Source organism: Centroberyx affinis, unplaced genomic scaffold (genome assembly GCF_046629955.1).
Source record: "Centroberyx affinis isolate AG114_WGS23_722 - 3 ecotype Tasmania unplaced genomic scaffold, CSIRO-AGI_Caff_v1 ptg001934l_1, whole genome shotgun sequence".
Taxonomy (NCBI): domain Eukaryota; kingdom Metazoa; phylum Chordata; class Actinopteri; order Beryciformes; family Berycidae; genus Centroberyx; species Centroberyx affinis.
In genome coordinates, this window is record NW_027280295.1 from 186,674 (window position 1) to 210,671 (window position 23,998).

General features: G+C 43.4%; 1 protein-coding gene across 4 annotated transcripts in view; it reads left to right on the plus strand.

Annotated features, from left to right (window-relative positions):
• The first annotated feature begins 649 nt into the window (after window positions 1-649).
• cyth1a (cytohesin 1a) overlaps window positions 650-23,998 on the plus strand; it is a 45,598-nt gene continuing 22,249 nt past the window's right edge. For 2 of the 4 annotated variants that reach the window (XM_071530499.1, XM_071530498.1), the window contains exon 1: window positions 7,109-7,436. In XM_071530499.1, the coding sequence (XP_071386600.1) occupies window positions 7,355-7,436 (82 nt within the window). In that variant the 5' untranslated portion in view covers window positions 7,109-7,354. Of the gene's footprint in view, window positions 797-7,108; window positions 7,437-16,606; window positions 16,796-23,998 lie in introns of those variants that run through there. The other 2 variants (XM_071530501.1, XM_071530500.1) reach the window with 2 other exon arrangements.

Sequence of the window (23,998 nt, forward strand, 5' to 3'; positions counted from 1 at the left end):
ATTGTCAAGATGATGTAAATTACATGAAGATAGCTTTTTAAGTTAACTTTAAAATGTAAGTTATGCTTTTCTGAAAATAGAATTAGAATAGAGTAGAATTTTGTTTATATTGGTGCTTGCTTGCCGACTGGAGATCATAGTTTACCCACCATTTTATTTACCCCTAACTAAAAATCAGTGGAACCTTCCTTTAATATTCCTATTGGTACTTATCGCTTTTCTTTGATACTCAACTGGGTTTATGGTGAATTTATGGTATTTTTGTTTAATCTCCTTTGACGTCACTAAAAAATTCTTATATCATTCCTATATTCCTTTGCTGTATTGTTTTGCTGTGATATTTGCACAGTATACTTCTGAAAATTATTGGAGGGTTACTACTTATTTGTACTTCACTTAATGGAGAAAAGATACAAGCATCCAGAGGAGTTGCTGGCTGAAAAAATAAGTTCCAGAGTGACATCACATCTGGGATGGGAGGGGCCGGTGTGGCATGTGGACCTGTTTCCCTCGATGCATATCAGCAGCCAGCCAGCATCGGTAACACACACACTTACCGTCAACTAGGGCAAAACAAAACAGCAACAGCTGAAAAGTAGCAGTTCCGCATTGGTCCTACATATTCGGACAGACTGCCGTCAAGTCGAAAGCTGGGAGGGGGGAGAAGAAGAAGAAGAAGGAGAGGAAGAAGAAGAGGAAGAAGGTATCCGGGTTGCTGCGGGCGCTCGGCGAGAGAAATCCCCGGACAGTGAAGCCTGCAGCAGCATCAGCACCAGGATGGAGGGGGAGAATTACGGTGGGTCTTCATTCTGCTGTTACATAGACCGTATGACATGTATTGGACGCTTTGATCCAAACCCCTTACTGTACCATGAGTGCATGCTGTTTATTTATTTATTTTTTTAGCATGGGTGTCCCCAGTGTTAGTGCCATACTCTACAGAATTGACAGTACTCATAATCAACATATACTGTGTTCATGATGCTGCCAAACATGCTTGGTGGGACCATTAAAGGGACTTTATCAGCACGACAATGGTTTTTTTCCCTAAGTCACTCACAGCCTTGACATGGTCTTTTCCCCAAGTTAAATTCATGCTTGAGAATGGAAGTTAACCCTGTTTTGTTTTCACAAGCCGTCTGAAAAACAGGTAGTGTCTGAGGGGTTTATAAAAAGATCTGTGATTAATTATTGAGCATCATACTGGAGCTATGGCAGCATGGTGGAAACAGTCAAAATCCTGCACAGTAGAATTAATGCTATAAAGAATTGAGTTTTGTTCAGGGATATAAACTCCTGGAAGAGAATCTGACTTATAGGTTTTGTTTTAGATGACGCAGGCACCGTAATACCCACCCGTCAAACAGTATTATTGAAATGAACACTAACCATCTTTTACAGGAAATTCAATGACCTGACATCATGTACATGGTGACCCCCCCCCACCAAGATGATGTCAGGCCATGATTAACCGGCAGCTCACGGTTATACGATTGGAGGCTTCATCTCAATTATTTAGCAGTTTAGTTTTCTGTGAGCTTAATGCATCTCAAAATAGAACCAGCAGCAATGGCCTCATTGCAAGATTTCATCTGCTGCTCTGTCGAAGTGGAGCGGAGGGCCTGGTCCTTCACTCCACTGCCTTCAGATGAGTCACATACATGAGGCACAAGATGATGGGCGAACAAAAAAAGTTTTACACTAGCCTAAATATAAGTGTACTCTAGAGATTTGGTTGCAAATTTGCACTCCGTCACACATTTCCATACTATCTCGACTATCAATAGCTGTACATTGAGTCGTTTTTTTCTAATGTTTGCCTAACCAATCTAATGGCACAATGCACTGGGTCCAATAGTGACTTGTGGCAATGTGGCGAGCCCATGCAGCATGCTTCCCCTCACAGGATAATCATGTTTGCATGTTTGCAGCCGTCTTCCCTTGTCAGTATAGCTTCACAGTTGTACTTCAGCTCGAGATGCAGTTTAACGTTATGTAATGATCTGCTAGTGTGTGAGGCATAAGAGAAGGGACATGCTGATGCTCTCAGCACATTCAAATAACACTTTCTCTGTCCCTGACACCTCCTCAGTCAAATCAGCGGCTTGTGGATTTGAATGAGTAAGTATATGTCATATCATCCCGTCTCTCTCTGAGCGCTGTGACTGTTCAGCATAATAGAGTCTGAGGAGGAGACAGGATTGAAATAATCCGTCCCCGTCGAGACTTGACTCCGATATATAGAGAGTGTGAGACCTCCCATTCATATTATTTTGTAACAGTGGTGTTATTTTCTTTTATTGATGTAGACTAGCCTTCCCCATCAAAAGCCTTCTCTCTTATTTCCTCCTGTGCTCGAGGTGTTGCTAGGTGCCGGTGCCATAAACCGGCTATCTTGGGACTTGCTGGGCGTGGCTCTGTTTCAAGACTCACTTCAAAGGCTTTGAGCTGCAGGATGTCAGTGTATCTTTGTTTTATCTTTTTTTTTTTTTTTGTTCCTGTGCATTTCTGCCATGTTCCTGCATGTCTGTCAGTGCAGTTCAGTCTCACTTGGCTTTGCATAATGAAATGCACGCACACAGAGGAAACAGTGTAGCGGTTCAAAGGCGTGGTGCACTAGTGGCAGGTACGTGTGGTTGCCGTGGTTATAGCTCTCCTCTCTCCTGTCAGTTTGAAAGATGACCCCTCCTCCTCGGCTGAGAGATTGACATGGGAGGAGTATAGTTGTTTTCTACTGGCCTGTGTTATGTTGTTTTCTTGCCGTGTGTAGTTATTCTGAATCTGAACACATCTGACAAAACAGGTTTAACCCAGCGCTCTGCTCCTTTCACGTTCAAAGCTCCCTCAGAGAAAAAATGTCAACACTGCCACAGCAAAATCTCTGCAGACGTATACAGACATGTCATGTTTCTGATAGACAGCGTGAGAGACCTAAAACTGAAAATCACAAAAGACAAGATGTTTAAATATGTCACTTCAGAGAAGATGCAAATCACAGCAGCACTGCAGTTGTTCTTCTTACTTCCCTCTTTTAAACACTACTATCTTTGCACAACCTGCCTAGAAATAACCAAACAAAAACACCTGCCATGAATATACAAGATATTAGGTACACTTACTCTTGAATCCAGGTAAAAGCCATTATTCCTTATTGATTTCCCTTGTTGAGGAGATGTAGATAAAGAGAGTTAGAGAAGGATTTTTAAGATTTGAAACAATGGAGATGTGGATTGTACAATAGGGGCTGCAACTCAGTATCAGGAAGCTATGCTTAATGCTTTGCACATTAACTGTTCAGCTTATTAAGGTATAGTCTTTGTGGTGAGCATATTCACTTGAGTTGTAGCAGCTTAGCTTAGCTTGTACTGCTCCTACCCAGCCAGTTAGTCACTAGAGGTGATGCTAACATTAGGCTGCTATGTGGGAGTTTCGCCAACACAGAACCAAGCTCTCTGTTGGCTTTATATTCAGCTGGGAAAACCCTTTGAACAAACATTTGACTGATTTTCCTTAGAATATCTGCATTGAACTACCGTTGTTTTCCTACTGGATTCTTTAACAGTCTGTCAGCTGCTGAAGGCTTTCATTCAGTCAGCTAGTCATAATTTGTTCATGGGTTTCCCAGTCAGTTGTTGGACTTAAATTTCATAACTGGATTAATGCTAAGTGTGCTTTATGGTAAACTCCAGTCAGTGTGTGGCCGAGGCCTTACGACCTGCTAACTGGTTACATTAGAGAAAGAAGTGTACAAGTGCTGTTGCGTGCTATGTCCACCTGGTGGCATGTATGTATAACTGCTCAAGCAAAGCATTTAGATGGGTTGCAGTTCAAGGCCAGGCCTATATATACAGTACTACACAGAGGAAACCACATCTCAGCACCCAGGAGTGCTGCTGAATGAAGGTGTTGCCAGGAGACCAGGTGCACATTTAATTACTTTAATTATGGCTACACCTTATAGTCTCATGTATTATGCCTTATAAATTAGAAAATGCAGGCGGTAATGTGATACTTTATTGATTCCCATAGGGAAATTCTCTTTTCCCTTGCCACCCTGCACCTGGAGGTCAGAGGTCAGGTTCAGCTACAGAACAGCGTCCCTGGACCTGGTGGAGATTCAGAGTCTTGCTCAAGGACACTTCAGCAGGGAGGATGCTTGAACCCAGGTCCTCTAGTCATCAGGACACCCTGCCACAAACAGAATGCTATGTTTCTGTTTCACAACAAGTTACATATCCAACTGTATTAATGTCATATTAATGTCGTAAGATATTGTTCATATGAATGGGGTTGACATGAGTTGACACCAGTCTAGCGTGGAGAAAGGAGGATGTCACATGTTTTCCCTCTAGTGGCAAACTGCTGACCTTCCTCTGGCCTTTTTGGCCTATGCCCAGCTAATTGTGAGTTGAATATACTGTATGTGTGTGAAAGATGTTTAGACACATTCAAATTTAACACCATGCCAGTGTTTATATAAGTCCACACCCATCAGAGTTAATTTAACACTTTTGATAGTTTTTAACAGCCGCCCCAGAGCCATATCAGCTCTGTGAGTGGACAAACAACACTCCAATCAACACTTGTCAACTCCTTGTCAACTAAAGTCACTGAAAAATCAACACTTAATTAACAGTGGGACATTTCCTGTGTATGCTTTACTGGTTATAAGTGTGTGGAGGAGTTGTGGTTGTCCTCCCTTGCAAGTAAACCTGAAGTGTTTAACTCAAGTGTTTAACATGCTCTGCTCCCTTCAACTAATTTTGATGTCCAAATGAGTGGAGAGTGTTTGGTTACAATCAGTGCCACTCTAAGTATTATGAGGGTCAAAAGCTGGTCCTACTTTTTAAAATAAATGCCCAATAATTGATCACTCTGAGTCCTCCTGACATACAACTGACAGTGACTGCAACTGGTGCTGTCAGTCTCTAATGGTGTGTTTCACTTCACTAAAAATAACCAGTAAGCCCTTATGAGGCAATATTAAACATAATGAATTGAATTTTACTATTATTGCTTAGGCTAATTTGCCTTTATGTGTGTCATTAGGGTACTTTCAGTGTACTGTGTGGACTCAGGCATGGCCACTTGACAGCTCTGTGTAATAGATTAATATTGTTCCATTAACAGCCGTGAACTGATGTTTCTTTCGACCTTGCATGCAGGTGAGACTAGGCACCAGGCTGACAATTGCACACTACACACCCACTCGCCCTCTCTCACTCTCTCTCTTTCTCCCTCTCTCACACACTCACATCTTCACAGTTCACTCCCCTCTTTCAGCCCTATCTTCCACCCACCTGTTTACAGGCTCATGCTCCCCTGCAGGTGCTCAGCTACTTGCTGACAACGCATTCTAATTCAGAGAGGCAACGTCAAGCCCAGCGGAGGGGGGGTAGGATATGCATATTAAAAAAAGAGAGGAGAGGAGCAGCATTTGTGCTGACTTCACTGTGTGCTGTGGCACTGTCCCTGCTGTGACAGGACCGCTCCTCTTGATGACGTGCAGCTGCAGCACTTTAAACTGCGTGCTGGGGTCCGCCTCTGGCCCTCCTCCCCTGGCACTGGACTGGGCAGTGGTAGCTAGATTAGAGGTGATGTCATCCCCATGCCAGCTCTACAAGTGTATGCCAGCTCCAGCCTATGGCGTTCAATAATTACCACTGTGCTCAGTCGCTGTCATGCTGCCCTTGACGTTTGGATGCATGGCCTGATTGACAGAGAGGGAAGAGTCCAAAAACCTAATGAATGATTGACACTGAATGAGAAAGGCCACTGTTAAGGAGTGAGAGACACTTTCCATGTGATTGACAGGCAGGCGGACTCATGGTGACAAGCTGAATAGCTCCTGTGCCACAGTGGAAGTGAACATTTCCACTTTCCTCCACAGGGGGAAGTGAAAATCCAAAGTGAATTCGAGAATTGTTGATGATGAGCCTGTCTGTGGCGTCACCATCCTAATTTATTTTGTGTATGTTTGTGTGTGCATGTGTGTGTGTGTGTGTGTGCATATGTGTTTGTTTGTTTGTATGTGCTTTGTGAAGAAGAACCCCATGTGTGTTATGCGGCTCCAAGAAGAGCAAAATGTGATTGTGTTATGGTGAATAACTTTAATAGGGGAGAGAACCCTAATCAAAACAAATGCTTCACAGTGTCTTGCCCAGGAACAAATAATTTCTCCTAACCTGTTGCCAAGCAACAATGAAATCTTGATTTTATACACAAGGCTTTTGAAGCCAAAATGATGAGTGACTAAAAGCTAAAAGCAACAGAGGGTGGCTCAAAAAATACACTTCTCTGCTTAAAGACAGAGTGATGTGTTGCTGTTAGTTGCCCACCATGTTCCCATGCAGACAGTAGTGCTTTGGATTTCTTAGTCTTTGTTTATGTATTTGTTTTTCTTTTCTTTTTATTTACCTTGTGATGTAAATTTTATCACGGATACTTGCAGTAGAATTCATTCTGTTTGTGATTGCATTTGAATGATGCAAGAGAGTGAGTGAGATAGAGAGAGAGAGAGAGAGTGGGCAATAGAGAGGGTGTGAATAGTGTTAGGGAAGGAGAGAGAGGGAGAGAGAGGGGGGGGGAGAGACAGAGAGAGAGAGTGGGCAATAGAGAGGGTGTGAATAGTGTTAGGGAAGGAGAGAGAGAGGGAGAGAGAGAGGGGGGGGGAGAGACAGAGAGAGAGAGAGAGTGGGCAATAGAGAGGGTGTGAATAGTGTTAGGGAAGGAGAGAGAGAGGGAGAGAGAGAGAGAGAGCACAAATTTGTCCAGGTGTGTTTTAATATATGCTTTTAAATACAGCCTGGATTTGGTGTGTGTGCAATCTGTTAGGTCTAACATCTTGTAGAGTTATGATGTAAAGTAGCAAGAGAGCGCAAGAGGGAGAGAGAGAGAGAGAGAGAGAGCAGAGGAGGAGAGAGGGAGCCTGAGACACAGGCAGAGAAGGCACAAAAGGGGGAAGAGGGAGAAAGCAGAAGTGATTTCAACGTGCTGGAAAGTTGAAGATTCGAAACGAGAGAGAGGAAGCCTGAGAGAGAACTAGACAATTGGAGAGAGAGAGCAAGTGGAGGGTTCATCGGATCGGGGATTACTTGAAGCAGACTGACACAGAGCGGGACCTGAGGAGGAGTCCTTCCTTGGGCAGCATGGCTGGCTGAAACTTGTAGTACAATAGGAGTGGAGAGCGACTCTCTCAGCAGGGAGGCTGGCCTCCACCACTTCTCTTTTCTTCTCTCATCTGAATCATCAGGAGAAAGCAACTTAGACATTCACAAAGGCTTATACGCTAACACACACACACACATACATACATCCATACTTCCATACATAGGTACAACATTCCTCTGGAGCTATGGGGACAGTGAGTGAACTGTGCGTGTCCAGCTTCCAGACGTTCTTGTGTCCAGGAGTGAAGGCCATCCAGCAGGCTCCAGGTAATGTAGTCTGATGAGGGAACCAGCTACTGCATGTAGTAGTACAGACAGGACTGTATAGGCTTTATAATGTGTGTTGTGTTGCAATAAGGTGGCTTGTTTGTTTCAAACAAACAGTGGTTGCTTATAGACATTGCTCCGATATGCCACTGAACATACTGTACTTGCCAAAGTACCTTATTTTTGAACCAGCGTGACCATTAGGTATGAATGCGTCTGTATATGTTGTGGAAGAACACAAGGAAACCTGTTGATTTTTTGTTATTGTGGTTCAAAGCCCCACATACATCAGCTACTATTGAATGTTAGTGTGCAGAGGTGACGAGGCAGCAGTTTAATCAGTGAATGCAATGATGGAGTGTCCTGATCCTTCACCAGGAGAGAGAGAGAGAGAGGGTGTGTGTGTGTGTGTGTGTTGATTGCATGTCTGTACGTGCGCATGCCACATGGCTTCCCCGCAGATGATACCAAACAGTTGGACAGAAATAGAGAGAGCTTCTCGCTTCTCTCCTATACACACACGAACGAGAGGATGGAGCCCTCCTAATGTCATTACTGAGCAGGTCTAATCTCCAGCAGGGCACACACACACACACACATACACACACACACACACACTGGAAACGCAGAACAACACACAGCTTTGCCAGTGGCTCATATTTCTACTCCTGTCCTGCTTGACTTCATTTTTTCCTTAAGATAGCTTGCACCCTTGTGCAAGAGACGGTCTCTTCTTGTCCAGTGGTAGTTCCCGTGTCCCTAGACAACAGGCACAGCAGTGTTTACTTGAGATCATCTGCTAAACCCGGATAAGCAACTCTCAATGCTTCCACTGTAATGACAGACCGAGAGGCAGGCAGGAGGGGAGCTGGCTAAGACATTACTCTCTGTCTTCTGAATTAAAGGTTTTAGGAGTTTGTTTATCCTGACCATCTGTGTCCCCATAGTTCCAGATTTTTTCTTTCATTCTCTAGTATTAACAAGACAGACAGATCAGATTTAAATAGTGACAGAGCTTCATTGTGATATGTGTTTGTGTGCAGTCCACTGGTTTGGTTTGGTCGCTGTGGGTGGTGCATGGCTTTTCTTCGAGACTGTTCGGGACAAAGTGTGTTCGCAGACAGTGTTGACATGACTCGAGGGCTTCTCTGGGCTTGTGCATTTGGTGAATCAGCTGAGCGCAGCTGAGTGTGCACATAGCCGGAGGAAGTGGTGCTGTCTCAGTAATGTCGAAACACCTGAATCAGCACCAGGGCTACGCGTGAGGAGAAGAGGGGACACTTTGGTTTTGGGTGTTTGAGGGGGAAGTGAATGTATGAGCCAGATTGTTCTGGTATCAGGATTTGCGGTGCCAGCAGTGTTTCGCTGACTTTTGTCACGCAAACGAGAAGGAGTTATGTGGTCATACTTTGGGTAACAATGAAGAAAAAGTGAACGTCAGGATATTTTGTCACAGTTGAGTTCCAGTTCAATACAACACTGATGTGTCATTTAACGTTTTAGCCTCCTATCCAGTTTGTGGGCTGAATGTTGCGAGATTTGGTTTTGCTTCTCGCGTCAGTTCTTTGCATGAACTGTAACGACGGGATCTTAAAGTCTGGTGATGGGGACCGGTACATGTTGGACCCCTCGGGGTGAGGAGGGATTGGATGGTGTACTGTAAGTGTGTTTGTGCTTGTGTTTTTATGTGTGAATCATACCAGTGATTCATGTGTGACTCATCCAACGGTGTGACAGCAAGCTCCAAACGATATTAGCAACACCATCAGATCACTCCTACAATATATAGCCAAATGCTGTTCCACATGGGCCTTTAAAAACACAAGAGAATAAAAGAGCTTGGCTCCTTCACTGGGTGACCTCAGGCACTGACATCTTTGTGGGGGAACATGAATAAATATTTCAGATACTCCATGCTCCTTGGGGGATTTGAGTAGATATTTCAATCTTCTCATATCTGAATCACTCCCCTTGGCCTCTAAATTAATTAATACAGTGCAGTAGACATACAGTACCCTTTCATCCGTAAGTGACACTGCGAGCGTGAATGGCTCATGTGCTATGACTCAACAAGCCTAATTAATCTGCACATGGCACGGGGTGAGAGTGATGGTGACAGTGCACCGCTTAAAGCAGGCATGATAGTAATTTAGCCGATTAATATCAGTGCAATTACTAGTGCCGCCTGCGCTGTGAGGCAGGTGGGCCCGGCAAATAGCTGCTTTGCCTGTGCTCTCTGACATGGAAATTACTTGTGTGGGCTCCGGGGACAGCTCTGGATACAGTGATCTGCTCCGGCTGTGTTGCTCTGGAGGCACAAACTAGCACATCAGCAGCTTTCTATATTAGAGAATGTTTGCCAAATCAGCTTGTTGTAAAGGAGGCTAGCAGGGGGCACTACAGCAGCAAGGCTGGCTGGTGATGATGCACATGTGATTACTGGATGCAAACTGATAACGTAGTATGGGGACAAAGTAATGGAGATACACACTACTGACTGAGTATAAGGCCTATAATTGATTAGTAAACTCATTGCATGAGATATTGATGTCAAAGGCATCCATATTTTGTGGCCAACTTGAGTGCACAGTTTTGTTGTTGACTTGAAGGAAGGTCATATGATATTAATGTGTCATTAAGGTAGATTTTTCACATGTATTTTGCTTCCTCACTAGAGCTAGGTGAGAGAGAGAAGGGCAGTCACATAGTTTGATGTGTTTTGGATGCTGAACCAGACAGAGTCAGCGAGCCGCTTCAAACAGACTAGTATGTGGGAATCCAAACAGAGGCAGCTGCAATCCACAGAGCCTTGAAACCCCAAGTAAGATCTGCCAATCTGGTTGCTTGGTAGGATTTTTTTCGATAAAATGACATGAGACAAGCAGGCGCGCTTACATGCAAACATGCACACACACATGCATGCACGCACAGCATGGCTGCAGTTGTTTTGCAGCTGTTACACGCAGACAGGGAAGTGGTACTTTTCAGACAGAAGTTTTTGAGGCTCCTCAGGCTCCTCAGATAAAGTAGCTGGGAATTGGCCCGGCAGGAGGCCATTAGAACATCACCCTGGCCTTGAAATCATCAAGCTTTGATGACTGCAGACATGGCGGCATGCATTAATCTATGAACAGAAACAGAAAAAGCAGGGGTTTTATTTTGTGATTCCATACTAGTCAGACTCATACATAATTAATTATAAATGAACAATCGCTCTGTCTGCCTTTCGCCTACCAAGTCATCCCATAGTCTAACTATACTGAGGGTTGCTGCTTGTGGGAGTGACCGAACCCGGCACAGTAATGTATTCAGTGCAGAACGCTCTGAGCCTCGCCCAGGGCAGACCCACTTGTCCCAGACAGGCTCCCAGCAGTCCTACTTAGTCAGGAGCTGTCTGCATTTCACACTCTCTGGCCAAGACTGATCAGTGAATTCACACAGTGGACCAGGGCACTTATGTGTGTGTGTGTGTGTGTGTGTGTGTGTGTGTGTGTGTGTATCTAGGTGTGTGTGTCTAGGTGTGTGTGCAAGGCTTTGCTATTCTGTGGTAGGCTGCTAAAAAGCGAAAGACCCATAATACTGGGTGGCTGTGGCTGTCTGTGCTATCATCTGTACTATGGTACTGCTTTACTATACATCTTAAGGTACTTAAGGTACTGCATATAGTACAGTGACAATTTACTGTCAGCTGTAACTGACAGCATTTGACCTCCCAAGCATTTATTTTCTGACACAGGGCTAAAATGAGAGAAAGTAAGGAAAAAGGTCCAGCCACATTAGATGTGTGGAACATAATAATTAAAGAAGACAGAGCAATTTATTTGTTATTGCGTCTCTCTCTCTCTCTTTCTCCCTCTCTCTCTCTCTCTCTCACACTCACACTCACATACAAAAAGTGACGAGCGAGGGCGAAATAAATTCACATATTATTATATGACTCATGTCAGCAATTAGACTTTCATGTCTACAGCCCCTATCGCCTGGGAAATTACAGGTTGTTTGGATGGGTACATGCTGTGGATTGATCCAAAGGTCTTATTACCTCTAAGTGCACCTGTGAAAGGAAAGCGGCGGTTCCAAAATCCACATGTGCAGTGAGTCATGGAGTGCCGTGAACCTCCATCCACAGCCGATGCCAGAGGATGTCAGCTATGTAGCAAGGCTTAAACGGTAATGGAGATGTTTTTCACAGCCCTGTTTACTCGTTTTAAGTTGGTATTAGGACACTAACCTCCCACTTCCCCCACTCCCACTGTGTCTCTTATAGGGATGAGTTTTGTTAGCATTTCATCGAGCCAGAGCAAAACAGGCCTATCATCGTCTGAAATGAAACGGCTCCCTGCAGTGCATCAGCTATAAATGTTGGGAAAAATGAGGCAATTATGGAGGTAATTATATATTAATGTCTGGCCCTCAAGGATAATTTATATCGTTTTACTGATGTGCGACCTCCAGCCACCATTTATGAAACCCAGATATACTATTTTAATTTCCCTACATGATACTCTTCTTAACATTGCCCCCTCTCCTCATTATTGTGCTGTTAGAACTGTAATTTATGCAAATGACCACCAGGGGTCACTCTTAACATTCATGGTCATCAGTTGGTTAGAGAGGATTTACTTTTTAATTCAGGCCATTTAAACCCCAGATGTAAAATCTTCCCACATTACATTACACCCCCCCAACAGCTGAACCCCTTCTATATTATTTAAACTCTAGGAATTGTCCATCCATTGTCTCCTATGGCCTTATGGGCTAGTACAACCAAGCCTTGTGATTTGAGGAATGACCTCATTGTGCAGGTATAATCATCTCATCATTATGGGGAGTTGACCACTGCATAACCCCAACTGCAGACCGCTAGAACCAGTTATCCTCACCGGGCATAACACTGCATTGAGATTGGTTATTAGTATGTAGAGATAGGACGACATGCTTATCCCATGATACGATTCAATATGCAATATAGGATTCATGATTCCATACAACCACGATACGATGTAATAAATAAAAGTTCAGTTCAAGTCTGACTGTTCAGAATTATGTTTATTTCTGAGACACAGATCTTTCTAGCAATGGCATTGGTTTGCTAGAATGTAAACAACAATTTAAAAATGTCATTACAAAGTGCAAATAATATAATTTGGATGGAGAGTTTGTGAAATTGTGATGGTCAAGCCGTCTCCTTTGTGATTACTACAGCAGATTAAAAGCTATCACGATTAATGTTTCTGCCCATTGTCACATTTTTGTATTGCGTTATGTTAAATTTCAATATATGTCGTCCTATCCCTAGTTATATCTGTAACTATTTCCTCAAATTAGCAAATACATATTTTGCTTTTGACAGCTCCATACATCTTTAAGTACACACACTATACACACGCTGATTTGTAAAGTTAGCGTTGTGCAGGTCCTCAACCAATGGTTCGCCGGCCAGCCAGCCAGACAGAGGCAGACTGGCCTGTTGTCTCAGTACAGTGAAGAGGCAGCTCCTCTCTAACGTGAGAACAGTGATCTGTCCAGAGGATCCACTCTGTCGCTCACAATAACACCATAATCCACTGGCTCAATTCAGTACGCTTAGACTCAACAATAGCTATTTCACAATGTGAATGGGAGTAAGACTGCTATGTGAGGTGAAACAGGGAGAAATGTTACAGGGTTTTATTGAACTACTTGATGTTTATGCCAATATAACTGCTTAAGAATTGTTTTCAAGCTGCTGGAAAGTTGTCTGTAAAAGTTCTATCTCGACTGCCCAACCTAACTCACATTTCTCCGTTGCATAAGGAGCAGATGTGTTCTTGAGGAACAGTACAGGGAAAAACAACACAAATAGCCAGGCATAAATCTGTCCTGCTGTGAAAATCAAACTCAAGCATGCTGTGTGAGAATTGGATTTTTCACTCTGCAAACTGTCATACTGGTTGGAGCACTAGCTCACATTCAAAATTAATAACTGAGTGAAACTCAATGGTCTTTTTCACTAACATTATGAAAAAAGACCATGAAAGTGTGTTGATTAACATTACCACATTCACATTAACACATTCTCTCAGACGCAACCTGTTTAATCCAACAGCAACACATGAATAAAGCAAAAAAAAATAAAAAATTGCCTTTTGAGGAATTTGTCCAACTTATTAAACCAATCGGCTGCATGTTTTAACATGTAGGAACAAAAGCCTCCTTACACTGTACGATCCAATATGACGTTGACATGATAATTTGCGACCCATTTACATCACATTTAGTCAAGCATGAGCTTTAGTGCATCTTTTGTGCATCAGGAAGTGGCCACAGCAGAGAACAATAAACTTCATGTACTGATATCAGTTCATGATCCTTTGATTTAAAGGTCAGCCTGCTTTCTAGTTTGGCTTGTTTCGGGTTTTAGCGCACATTTACAGCAGTCCTCAGGGGAATGGATGAACTCCTAACAATGAATGCATCTTTATGTGAGCAGGGTTTGCCTCACACAACGTGCATTGTCAGCTCTGGAGATCAGGCAGCACAACTGAGGCATTCACAGGCCCTTGGAGAGGAGAGGAGAGGCCCTTGTATAAAGTGGCCATGTAGCGTGCCGTCTTTTCAAGGCAATATGATCTTCAAACAAGGGGTGAATCTCAACATTTGGCCTTGATTCCCAAATTTCTGGTTACTTGACACAGTTAAAATACATGTAAACTGCTGCAGGACCGACTTTTCCCATCGAGCCTCTTGCACCTCTTTTCTCCCAGATAGGATCGGAGAGGGAAAAGAAGAGAGAGGAGCTGTTATTCTTCTCTCTATACCTCCCCTCTTTCATTGGCTGTCAGCATTGCATTCCTCCTGGCCTTCCTCAGTTCATCAACAGGCAGGGACAGGCTCAGTCCGCTCCTATCTGACAGCAGCACAGTTGCACAGGTGTTATACAAACAGCAGGGTGATTCATTCAGCTTCAACAAGGCAGACGGAGGGCAGACTCTGCTGCCTCCCTAAAATATCGAGCTAAGAAATGGCGATGTGGTTCATTTCTAAATGTGCATGCACTGTCTGTTGATGAGGCTTTTCTCATCCAGCATAAACATGAAAAGTGTCAAACCAAAGATAAGACTCATTTCTCTTTTTTTTCCAAAGTGGACGCTGGTAACTAGGCTGTTACGTCAGCTATAAAACATGTGTTACTCAATCTCTCCATGATATGGCGGAACCAGTTTCTGACGTTTCCTTATGGGCGTAGTTGTGGGTTTGTCGGAGTGATTTGACACTCCAGTGTGTAATAATAACCCAGTGATACTAATAGCAGCCAAGACTTGAGCTGCTGGCCTCTTTGCCTGCTTCTGGGTTTGTGTGTCAACTACACTGAACAGGGCGAAAGGATATAGGATCAGTTTATATTAGCAGACTGAATGTGCATTATCCCAGGCTCAGTTTGAGTGAAAAGTCTCCTTGACTTTAAGAACAAGCTGTAGATTTAATGAGGGTTTTTGCCTTTTTTTTTTTTTTTTTTTTTTTTAATGATCCCTTAGGAAAAAGAATTATAGGATTTTAGAAGGATATTATGCAAATAGCACAGCAAAATATGAGTAAAATTTTGAATCTGAGTATAATATGAAGTGTAAGTAAAATATAAATATAAGTCCTTTAAAGTTCTGTAAGTCCCTGTAGGAATATTATAGTGATACAAATAGGAGCTACAAAAAATAGCATAACTTAAGGTCACTAGACTCACTACTGAGTATTACAGACTAAGTCCCTATGGGGATATTAAAGAGATTTTCTTTGTTAGGGACACTCAACAGGTGTTTCATAACATAACAGCAAGTATTATTTTCACTCCCTCAGACAGATGTTTTGTTGGTTTCTAGAGAATGGTTAGCATTCACCTCCGAGGTGAAGACTGTGAACACATCTCTGCTCTCAAGGCGGATGTGTGAACAACATGCGGCAATAAGCTCAAGTCAGCAGCAATGTTGCTATCTGTGTGTGTCAATCACTCTCCCTCCCTGCCCCTCTCCACCCTCTTACTTTCCCAACAACCGTTTGTGTGTGTGTGTGTGTGTGTGTGAGAGAGAGAGAGAGAGAGAGAGAGAGAGAGAGCGAGAGAGAGAGAGAGAGGAGAGAGAGAAGAGAGAGAGAGAGGAGAGAGAGAGAGAGAGAGAGAGAGAGAGAGAGAGAGAGAGAGAGAGAGAGAGAGAGAGAGAGAGAGAGAGAGAGAGAGAGAGAGAGAGAGAGAGAGAGAGAGAGAGAGACGCCCGAGGCAACAGGGTGGAAACTCACAGGCGGCGGACGCGTCATCTAGCCCATTTGCTCCACCGACAGGCTGAGCGCCGTCAAGTCAGGCAGAGATAGACAGATTTATACAGGAAGTAGGGCGACTTTTCGCCTTCAAAATAACAGTGTAAAATTTGTCACTTTTTGAAAAAGAAAAGACTTTCTTTGTGATGTGGCAGCCTAGTCTATAAAGTATTGATTAGTGCCGATTTGTTGGGTGGGTTAGGGTTAGTGTGAGTGTTGACCAAACGGCCTGAAGATGTCGTTGCAATTTGCATCTTGAGTCTGAATGCCATCCATTCAAAACCTCAGAGGAAAACTTTGCCATATACTGTGCTGCAAGAAGCAACAGATCAAAGATGGGCTCTGATGTGATGGGTTTCTGTGGGTGGATATGCTGAAAGATACATGTGGAAAAACATACAATTAAAAGTTTGATTTCATTGTTAAAATCAACTTATTTGAGTTTCTGTGATGACCACCCATTCTCCAAGTCCTGTATTTCCTCAAATTTGCCCTGTGCATGCCTCTTGCACAAAAATACTGCTTCCAAAAGTGGCTTGATACAAATTAGCCTACATGTTTTTTTTTGTTTTTTTTTAACTCCAATTAAAACAGCAATTACAAAACACGCAAAAGCAACTCAATACTTATTCAAATACATTTGATTAAAATAACCCCATCTTTTTGAGTGCCCATACATTGCCATACCCAGCTGATACCCATTTGTACTACTTGGCATTACTCAAAAAACGGTGCAAAGCGTTCGTCCATTCATGTTTTATTTTGAAAGTCATGGCCGGGAAGCGTATTTCCTTGTGGCTGACTTGACAGAAGCACTGCGGAGGAAAGATTGGCTGTCTAAAGTCCTCCGTCTCGTCTAACCACTCCCTTGAGCTGTACAGAGAACACCCTTCCTTTACCGAGGAAGCCATCCCCCGTTGTAGTCGACACACGGTGGTAGAAAAGTAAAGAGTCAATACATTAATCGATACTGGCATCGGGTCAAAGTTTTGACGCACAAAACTACTTTAAACTTCTTGATTCAGACCTGCGAGGCGCAGACAGCATGGTGCTGAAATCGGAAGACGGAGTCGGTAAGTGAAATGGTCAAGAAAAGACTGCTTTGATCTAAATGTTGTCGAATTGTTATCACGAGATTTTAGTTGGATGATAAAATGTTTAAGATAAAGTTCACCGGCAGGCTGAAGCCATAAGACAAAGTTTATGAGTCACAGTCGTACTGGGGACTAATGTCTGGACTGGACTTAATGCGGAGTCGACTCTCACTCTGGCCTTGTTTACTCTATTTACTGTGGTAGTTGTTGTACCATCAGTTTCTATGGAGATTTTATTTATTGAATCAATGATGTAAGAATCTCTGCGCTTTCCTTACGAAACAGAATTTATCCTATAAAAAATGTAAAAGAATAATATACAAATATCACAAAACTATGGACTATATTTCACATTTTATAGGGATATGATGCCATAGGAAATAAAAAAAAAATATCATGAATTCCAGTAAGATCACTTTAAACTCAGTATTGAGTACCACACACATACCAAAAGTTCTTTAGATATGTTATACTGATTTTTAGTTTGTGTTATGTACATGTTTTATCGTCTACTTCTATGTAAGTGTTATGAACAAGGTGTTACAGTTTGAAACGTGTAATCTAATATATTTGAGTTTTCACACGTCTGTCACAGCTCGATGAAATAGCTGTAAATACGAGAAATTTGCAGATTTCATTGCTTTGTGTTCACTTATTTAAATTTTAGCAGTGGGAATGTTGTTTCTTGTCTACCTCATCTACAGTTTAATAACACAGTTTAACCAGTAAGCTAGCTGTGTGCTTCAGAGAGCACGTGCACAGTGTCATTTTTCAGTGAATGCTGGGCTATCAGCAGGACCGGACTTAGCAACAGGTGTGTGAACAGACCTGCAGCTCCTCCAGTCTCAGCATGGAACAGTGTGGCACTTAAAATATTTCGTCTCCATTCAGTGTAATTATTATTAAGGCTAAATCTAAGTTTCCTTCAAGATTACTCCTGTCCTTTAATAGGTTACCCTAACAAAAAAAAAAAAAACTGTAATATTCCTATAATATTCCTACAGGGACTTAACAGTGTGCATGTGATACTCAATAGTGAGTTATGACCTTATTATAATTTATGGTATTTTTATCTCCTGTGCTCTCACTAATATTCCTATAGGGGAAAATAGTTGTGCTGTGATATTTGTGTAGTATCCTCCCTAGGATTGCTGTAGTGTTGCCTTTGACGTAAACAGAAAGCGTCCTCCTCCCTCCTTTGTTGTTCAGTCTGTCCTCTCTCGTCTCTTTGGGCTGGTTAGCCTGGCAGCATTAATCAGCACCCTTGACTTGCGTCACTATTAATCGCGTTAGAGGAACAGTGAACCTCTGACTGACTGATCCTGTTATGTGCTGCTGCCTTTGTTCCCTGATGGAGAGGGAGAACTTACACAGTCTCTGCCTCATTGGCCATGGCAGAGTCTGGCTGGCACACAGCTGCGTTTTTTTTTTTTTTAGAGATGAGAGAGGGGAACAGTCGATGCTCTGCGAGTCCATTTGTCTCTGCCACTTAGAGGTGGGTGGTCTGGGAAGTTAGAGTATTTGTCACTAATGGTTCCCTAATGAGCGGCGCTGAGAGGTCTAATGGGCCCTCCAGAACAATGTGCCCTGCCTGGCACTAATGCCCCGGCGGTTTGATAACCGTCATCCCCTCTCCATAATCATATTTTGTCCTTCTTTCTAAATCAGTTTCATCCCTCCTTTCCACTCTGGGGCAGCATGCATTTGGTGTAGTTACTGGTATAATCCAATTGGACTAATATGTATTTACAGTAGAGTGTTGTGTGTGGCTGTAGGTCCCATGTTTGGTAACTCTGCAACAATATCGTACACACACCACAGTAGTAGGTCACATTGCTGACATAGTTTTGGGATATAGTATTAGTCGGTTGTTAGGGCTGAACAAATAATCATATATATTGTGATTTTAGGTTCCACAGTTAATGATCCTAGAATACTGGCATATTATGTATAATATTCCTTATTATGTATGGAAACAATTAAATTCATTTTGACTGTTCACAGTAAGTTGAAAGTAGTCAAGATGTGACTCTAAGATGCCTGAAGTGTAGTAAAATATGACAAATGGTTGTCATTAATAATCAAAATAATACATTTTAACCATAATCGTTCAGCTCTAGTCTGAGTTTACTGCTGGCTGCTACACTTCTCCACTCATCAGGACGGTATGAGGATTAGCCTAAATGCTAGACTGGTATTACCTGATCCGCTGTAAACTTCACAACATTTACTGTGAACACTGTTGAGGCTTGTGGTTGATTTGTATTGGAGCTGTATTTCCTTTTACCGGCTTATCATTGCACAGGCTCATGAATAGCCATATCCTGTGTTGCTTGCAATATCTGTGTTCCACAAATAGATCGTCCCGTCCAAACTATTTAAGTGCATGAGGAGACAGATTAGAGTGCGGCAGGAGTTTGCAGCCATGCAGGGCCAGTTCTTTGTCTTGGGAACATTTTCCCATGGCTCACTCTCTCTGTCGGTGACAAGGAAAGTGTGCACATTAAACTTTTCTTCCTCCAGGGATGGAAACTGTACTGGCCAGACAGCCCTTGGCCTATAATTTTCACACCACGCTAATGCAAATTCAAAACTGTCTTCACTACCTAGGGTTTGAATGGGGACTAATAGAACTGGTCTGATAACTCCGACCGTGAAAGTTCCCAAAATCCTTCAGTTGCATCCCTGACTTTTTCTTTCTCTGTCTTGCACTCACTAAGTTTAGATTGCAGGTAATTTTCCTGTCTTCTCTTGCAGCACTGAGTGATTTGAGTGATTTTCAGGTCTGGAGCAGGTAGCGACATGCCTGGAGTAATTTCCTACAACAGAAACTATGTGATCAGTTCTGTTGATAGGGCCCAGAAATTCAAAATGGCGCCCAGCGGGACCTCTGTAGCAAAAGCATTTCAAGAAGTCCTGCTGATTTGCCTACCAAAAATGCAGCTCTGGTGCAGCCTGTGGTTTGGTTATGGTGTGCTGCACAGCATTATTTGTGTATAATTTGTTTGGGCAGTGGGAAAGAGAGATAAAACTGAAAGGATCGATTCATGACATTATCTTTTGTTCATGATGTGGAAGAACGGATGCTTATATTTGCTGATCTGATCTCGTGTTGACGTTAGGAGTGATGGGGGATAATGGCTGTGCGTGCGTGTGTGTGTGTGTGAGTGGTTGCTCGATGAAAAGGAAAGAATGCATGGGGCTATGAGAAAGAGCTGGCTGCACCATAGAAACTTTGTCAAAGAGGTAAACAATTCAGCCCTGCGTGCTTGGTTGTATAGCTGCCTGTGGATTGGCTATGCAGGGTCAGAGTCATCGTACGACCCCTGGCCTTTAGGCGGCGCTCGGACAGCCACAATATGTTGTCAGACCGCAGAACACACCTTCTTGTGGTGACAGGGCTGAAGGATTGCGAGTGTGAAGGAGGAGGAGGAGGCTACTTTATTGTCTTTTCCCACAGCATGGGTGTTTTTTTCACTCCTCCCCAGAGCTGTGAGAAAGCTTCACAAACAGGAAGCCAGAGAGCTCGACAATCTGCCTGCCAGGAAGTGACATCCCACAGCCTGGGTGCTGGGTGCAGTCTCTACAGCACCTTACTTCCGTAGAGAGAGAGAGAGAGAGAGAGAGAGAGAGGTAGAGAGAGAGAAATAAAGACAGAATAAAGAGAGAAAATTCTGGGCTGCATGTTGGTGGCAACCGAAACTGGGGAGAGACGGTTTCCTGCCTGGCTGCTCGATTGTATTGGTGGCCTTTGTAACTGCTCCATCATGTGATTTCTGTAGGTGTGTGTGTGTGTGTGTGTGTGTGTTTTACTGGCGAGAGAGGATGTTGATAATAGGACAGCCCCGATAAGAATCAAGGGCAGCAGCATCAGGGGACAATGGCATGCATTGTAGTTAGGCACAGCACTTCCGTATTTGAGGAAAAACACAGAGAAGCCTCCACTCTGGCCTAGAAAAACAATTAATATTGATAATACCAATGAAACAGAATTGATAAATAAAGAAAGCTGATCTTCAAGGTCCATAAGGTTTGTTTGTGTGTGTGCGTGTGTGTGTGTGTGTGTGTGTGTGTGTGTGTGTGTGCCCGCATCTGTGTGTATGGCCCTCATGCTGCAGGATGTTTATGCTGCAGAGCCATGTGTGTGTTTTCTCAACACCGAGGCTGTGTCTACTGTGGCGGTCGCCTCTACTGTATGTTTTCCAGCTCTAGTTCCCACCCCATCACGTCCCCTTGTCCATACATTCCTTGACAGCGGCTTTACCAAAGCTACCAGACTGACTGGGTACAGTGTAGGAGACATTTCTGCGCGCTCTCGGCAGAGCGATGGGGTTGTTTCTGTTTGAGCAGCCTTCCTTTGTGTCGTTTGAACCTCATGACTCTCTACTGTGAGGTAAACACACCCCATGCTAGCACAACAAGGCTAAATCAGTGATGTGTCTCGCTTTCTCTGGACGGAGTTTGTATTTTGCTCTTAGAAGAATGAATATTTAAAAGAGCATACAGAGCTTGCCAAATGTATGTCTGTATCTTCAGGCAATTGGTTCCAAAGTTTTGTCACTTTGAGAGCCAAGGCACGATCACCTGTTGTCATAAATCTCAACTTTGGAACAGTCAAAAGCGTCTATGTACGTAGGGAGATAGAAGTTCAGAAATATACGCTGGAGCCAGACCATTTAATGCTTTAAAAGTAATCAATACAAACTTAAAACTTTAGCCAGAGCACATATATGATCATGGTCTACTGAAGTTGTTGGAGGAGAAAATAGTCTCTCTGCCTCTTCTGCAATGGATTTTTCCCTGTATGATCATTGAACGTTAGTGCAAAATGGTGAATCTAGAGAAAAGTTCTTGCTCTTTGATTCTGAGGGACTGACACCAAAACCTGCCGTTCACCGAGCTGAACATTTTTCTGCAATCCATCACTTTGATTCATCACTTCCTGTGGGCTGAGAAGTGTACACACCTGACACCAAAATTTCATTTAGGCAAATTGGGCGAATCTACAAATTGGGTGACTCAAATTGGGCGAATCTATCTCAGTTAGAGGGAGAGATGAGACGCTCTTCTGTGTTGCAGCCCTACTTTGTGATTTAGGCTGATAAGACTGATCTACATAAAAAATCTTACCTAGTGCAGCTTTAATTCTGGAAATAAATTGTCATCTGTGGACAGTCAACTCCATGTCAGAACAGCCAGCTAATACTAGCTATAACTCTACTGACTCATGGGTCCCATACCAACCATAACGTCAGCGGATGCTCTGTTATTTGGGGGACTGCAGAGTGCAGCCAGCACAGCAGAGGGCTCCAGGCTGACTCATCCAACTCCGTACAGACGTGAGGAGCGTGCTCATGTCTGCTCTCCGCTGCAGAGGCATCCAAGGCAAGCGTAGACTCATACTGTACAAGCACGCCGCTTGGGACGCGACGAGGAGGAATGCTGGGAACCTTGCGCAATCAGTCGGCGTGCATCGTTTGCATGGAATGAGCGAGCCGGGGTTAGACTCATGCACTATCCTTAAAGAAAATACGCGATTGTCTTAAGCACAGACTCCATTGTTAAGCTGGGGTTTCGAGGTGATAGTGATAGCATGACTGGTCGCATGACTGGTCAGGAGAGAGAAGACCTGGCTTGGAGGGCTGACTCATAACAATAGCTCATGTTGGAGCCTGTGGCTACCTCACTGTCCCCATGGGAGATGACTGGATGTTTCAGAGAAAGAAGAACACGTCCTTATATAAATATATATTCACCATCAAGCACTATTCATCCTTGTATTTTAAGTAGGTTAGCTCTGGAGTCACTGTCTGGGGAAATATTGTATATTAATAGCTATCAGTATGTTGACACACAGCTTTGAATTTGCTCCTGTTTGAATAATGACCCATTTTTGAAATAACCCAGTCTTTATATTCTTTTTTTAACCTCTGGGCCTTATGATATAGCATATCCCCTTCTGAAACACTGTGTTTAGTGTGTGTGTGTCCATCTGTGTGTGTGTTTTCGGTGTGTGTGTGTGTGTGTGGCAGAAGAGGAGGCAGAATAAGGAATGACCACTGGGTGGAGCCTCTATGTTAATGGCAGTGACAGCAAAGGGGAGAGAGAGAGAGAGAGGGAGAGAAGGAGGGAGGGAGGGAGAGGGAGGGAGTGAGTAAGGGTTCTTCTCAGATGGACTGTGGCAGTGTGCTGCAAGCAGGCTGGGAGGTGATACAGTAGAGAGCTCGGCAGTTTTCTCTGTCTCCCACACTGGAGGAGCCGGCTCCTTCTCTCCCTCACTTGCCATGTGGACGTCAGGCTTGCCAGTACTCACCCACAGTAGCTGACAGGAAAAAAGGGACTGCTGGGTCTTTTTTTTTTTTTTTTTTTTTTTATCAAAGAGGAGAGATAAGGTGGAGATAGAAGAAGGGCTATCTGGAAAGACATAAAGCTGACACACACTTTTCAGGATTTCTCTCTCAGGTTAGTTGGCACTGTTTTATTTTAATTTGCTGATGCTTTTTATGTGTATTTCGTAAGTTGATCTGCTGTTGCTTTTTTCATAGGCTTGTTTGTGTAGGCTGTTCTCTCTGGGTATGTCATGTGGGACTTTGCTCAGTTTTCGTTGAGTCAATATCCGCACCACTTACACAGTAATGGGAACAGAAGTAGCCCAGCTTGGGATAATGCACCATGCCCAGATCAAGATTGGCTTTGATGAGAATTATAGATAGTGTAATGAATTTCCACACTCTCTTGGTTTGACTCTCTTGCCATTGGGCTGTATCTGCTGAACTACCCTGTCATTGCCCTGCTTGACCCGGGTTAAGGCTTGTTGCAGTGTGGTTAAGGCCAGGGAATGCCGTTTCATTGACTGACACACATAGATGATTGAGTACCGGTGTAGCAGGCTGACGGCTGGGTCATGTGGCGCTGTCAGTGGGGGTGAGGTGTGTGTGTGTGTGTGTGTTGGGGGATGGTAGGAAGGGGTGTATTTATTTGGCTCTCTTGGGTCATATGTCTGAGCAATAAAAGTGCAGAGGTTCATCCAGAGGCAACGGGTTTATGACCGCAGTTGTAGAATACAGGGTTTCATTTCATTATGCAGCTTTATGGCACAAAATAGTGAAATGGTGTCCAAAAGGGAGGACTTTGATATTTTCAGGAAGCCCTGTTGACCAGTGGATTTGCAACAAAGAGATG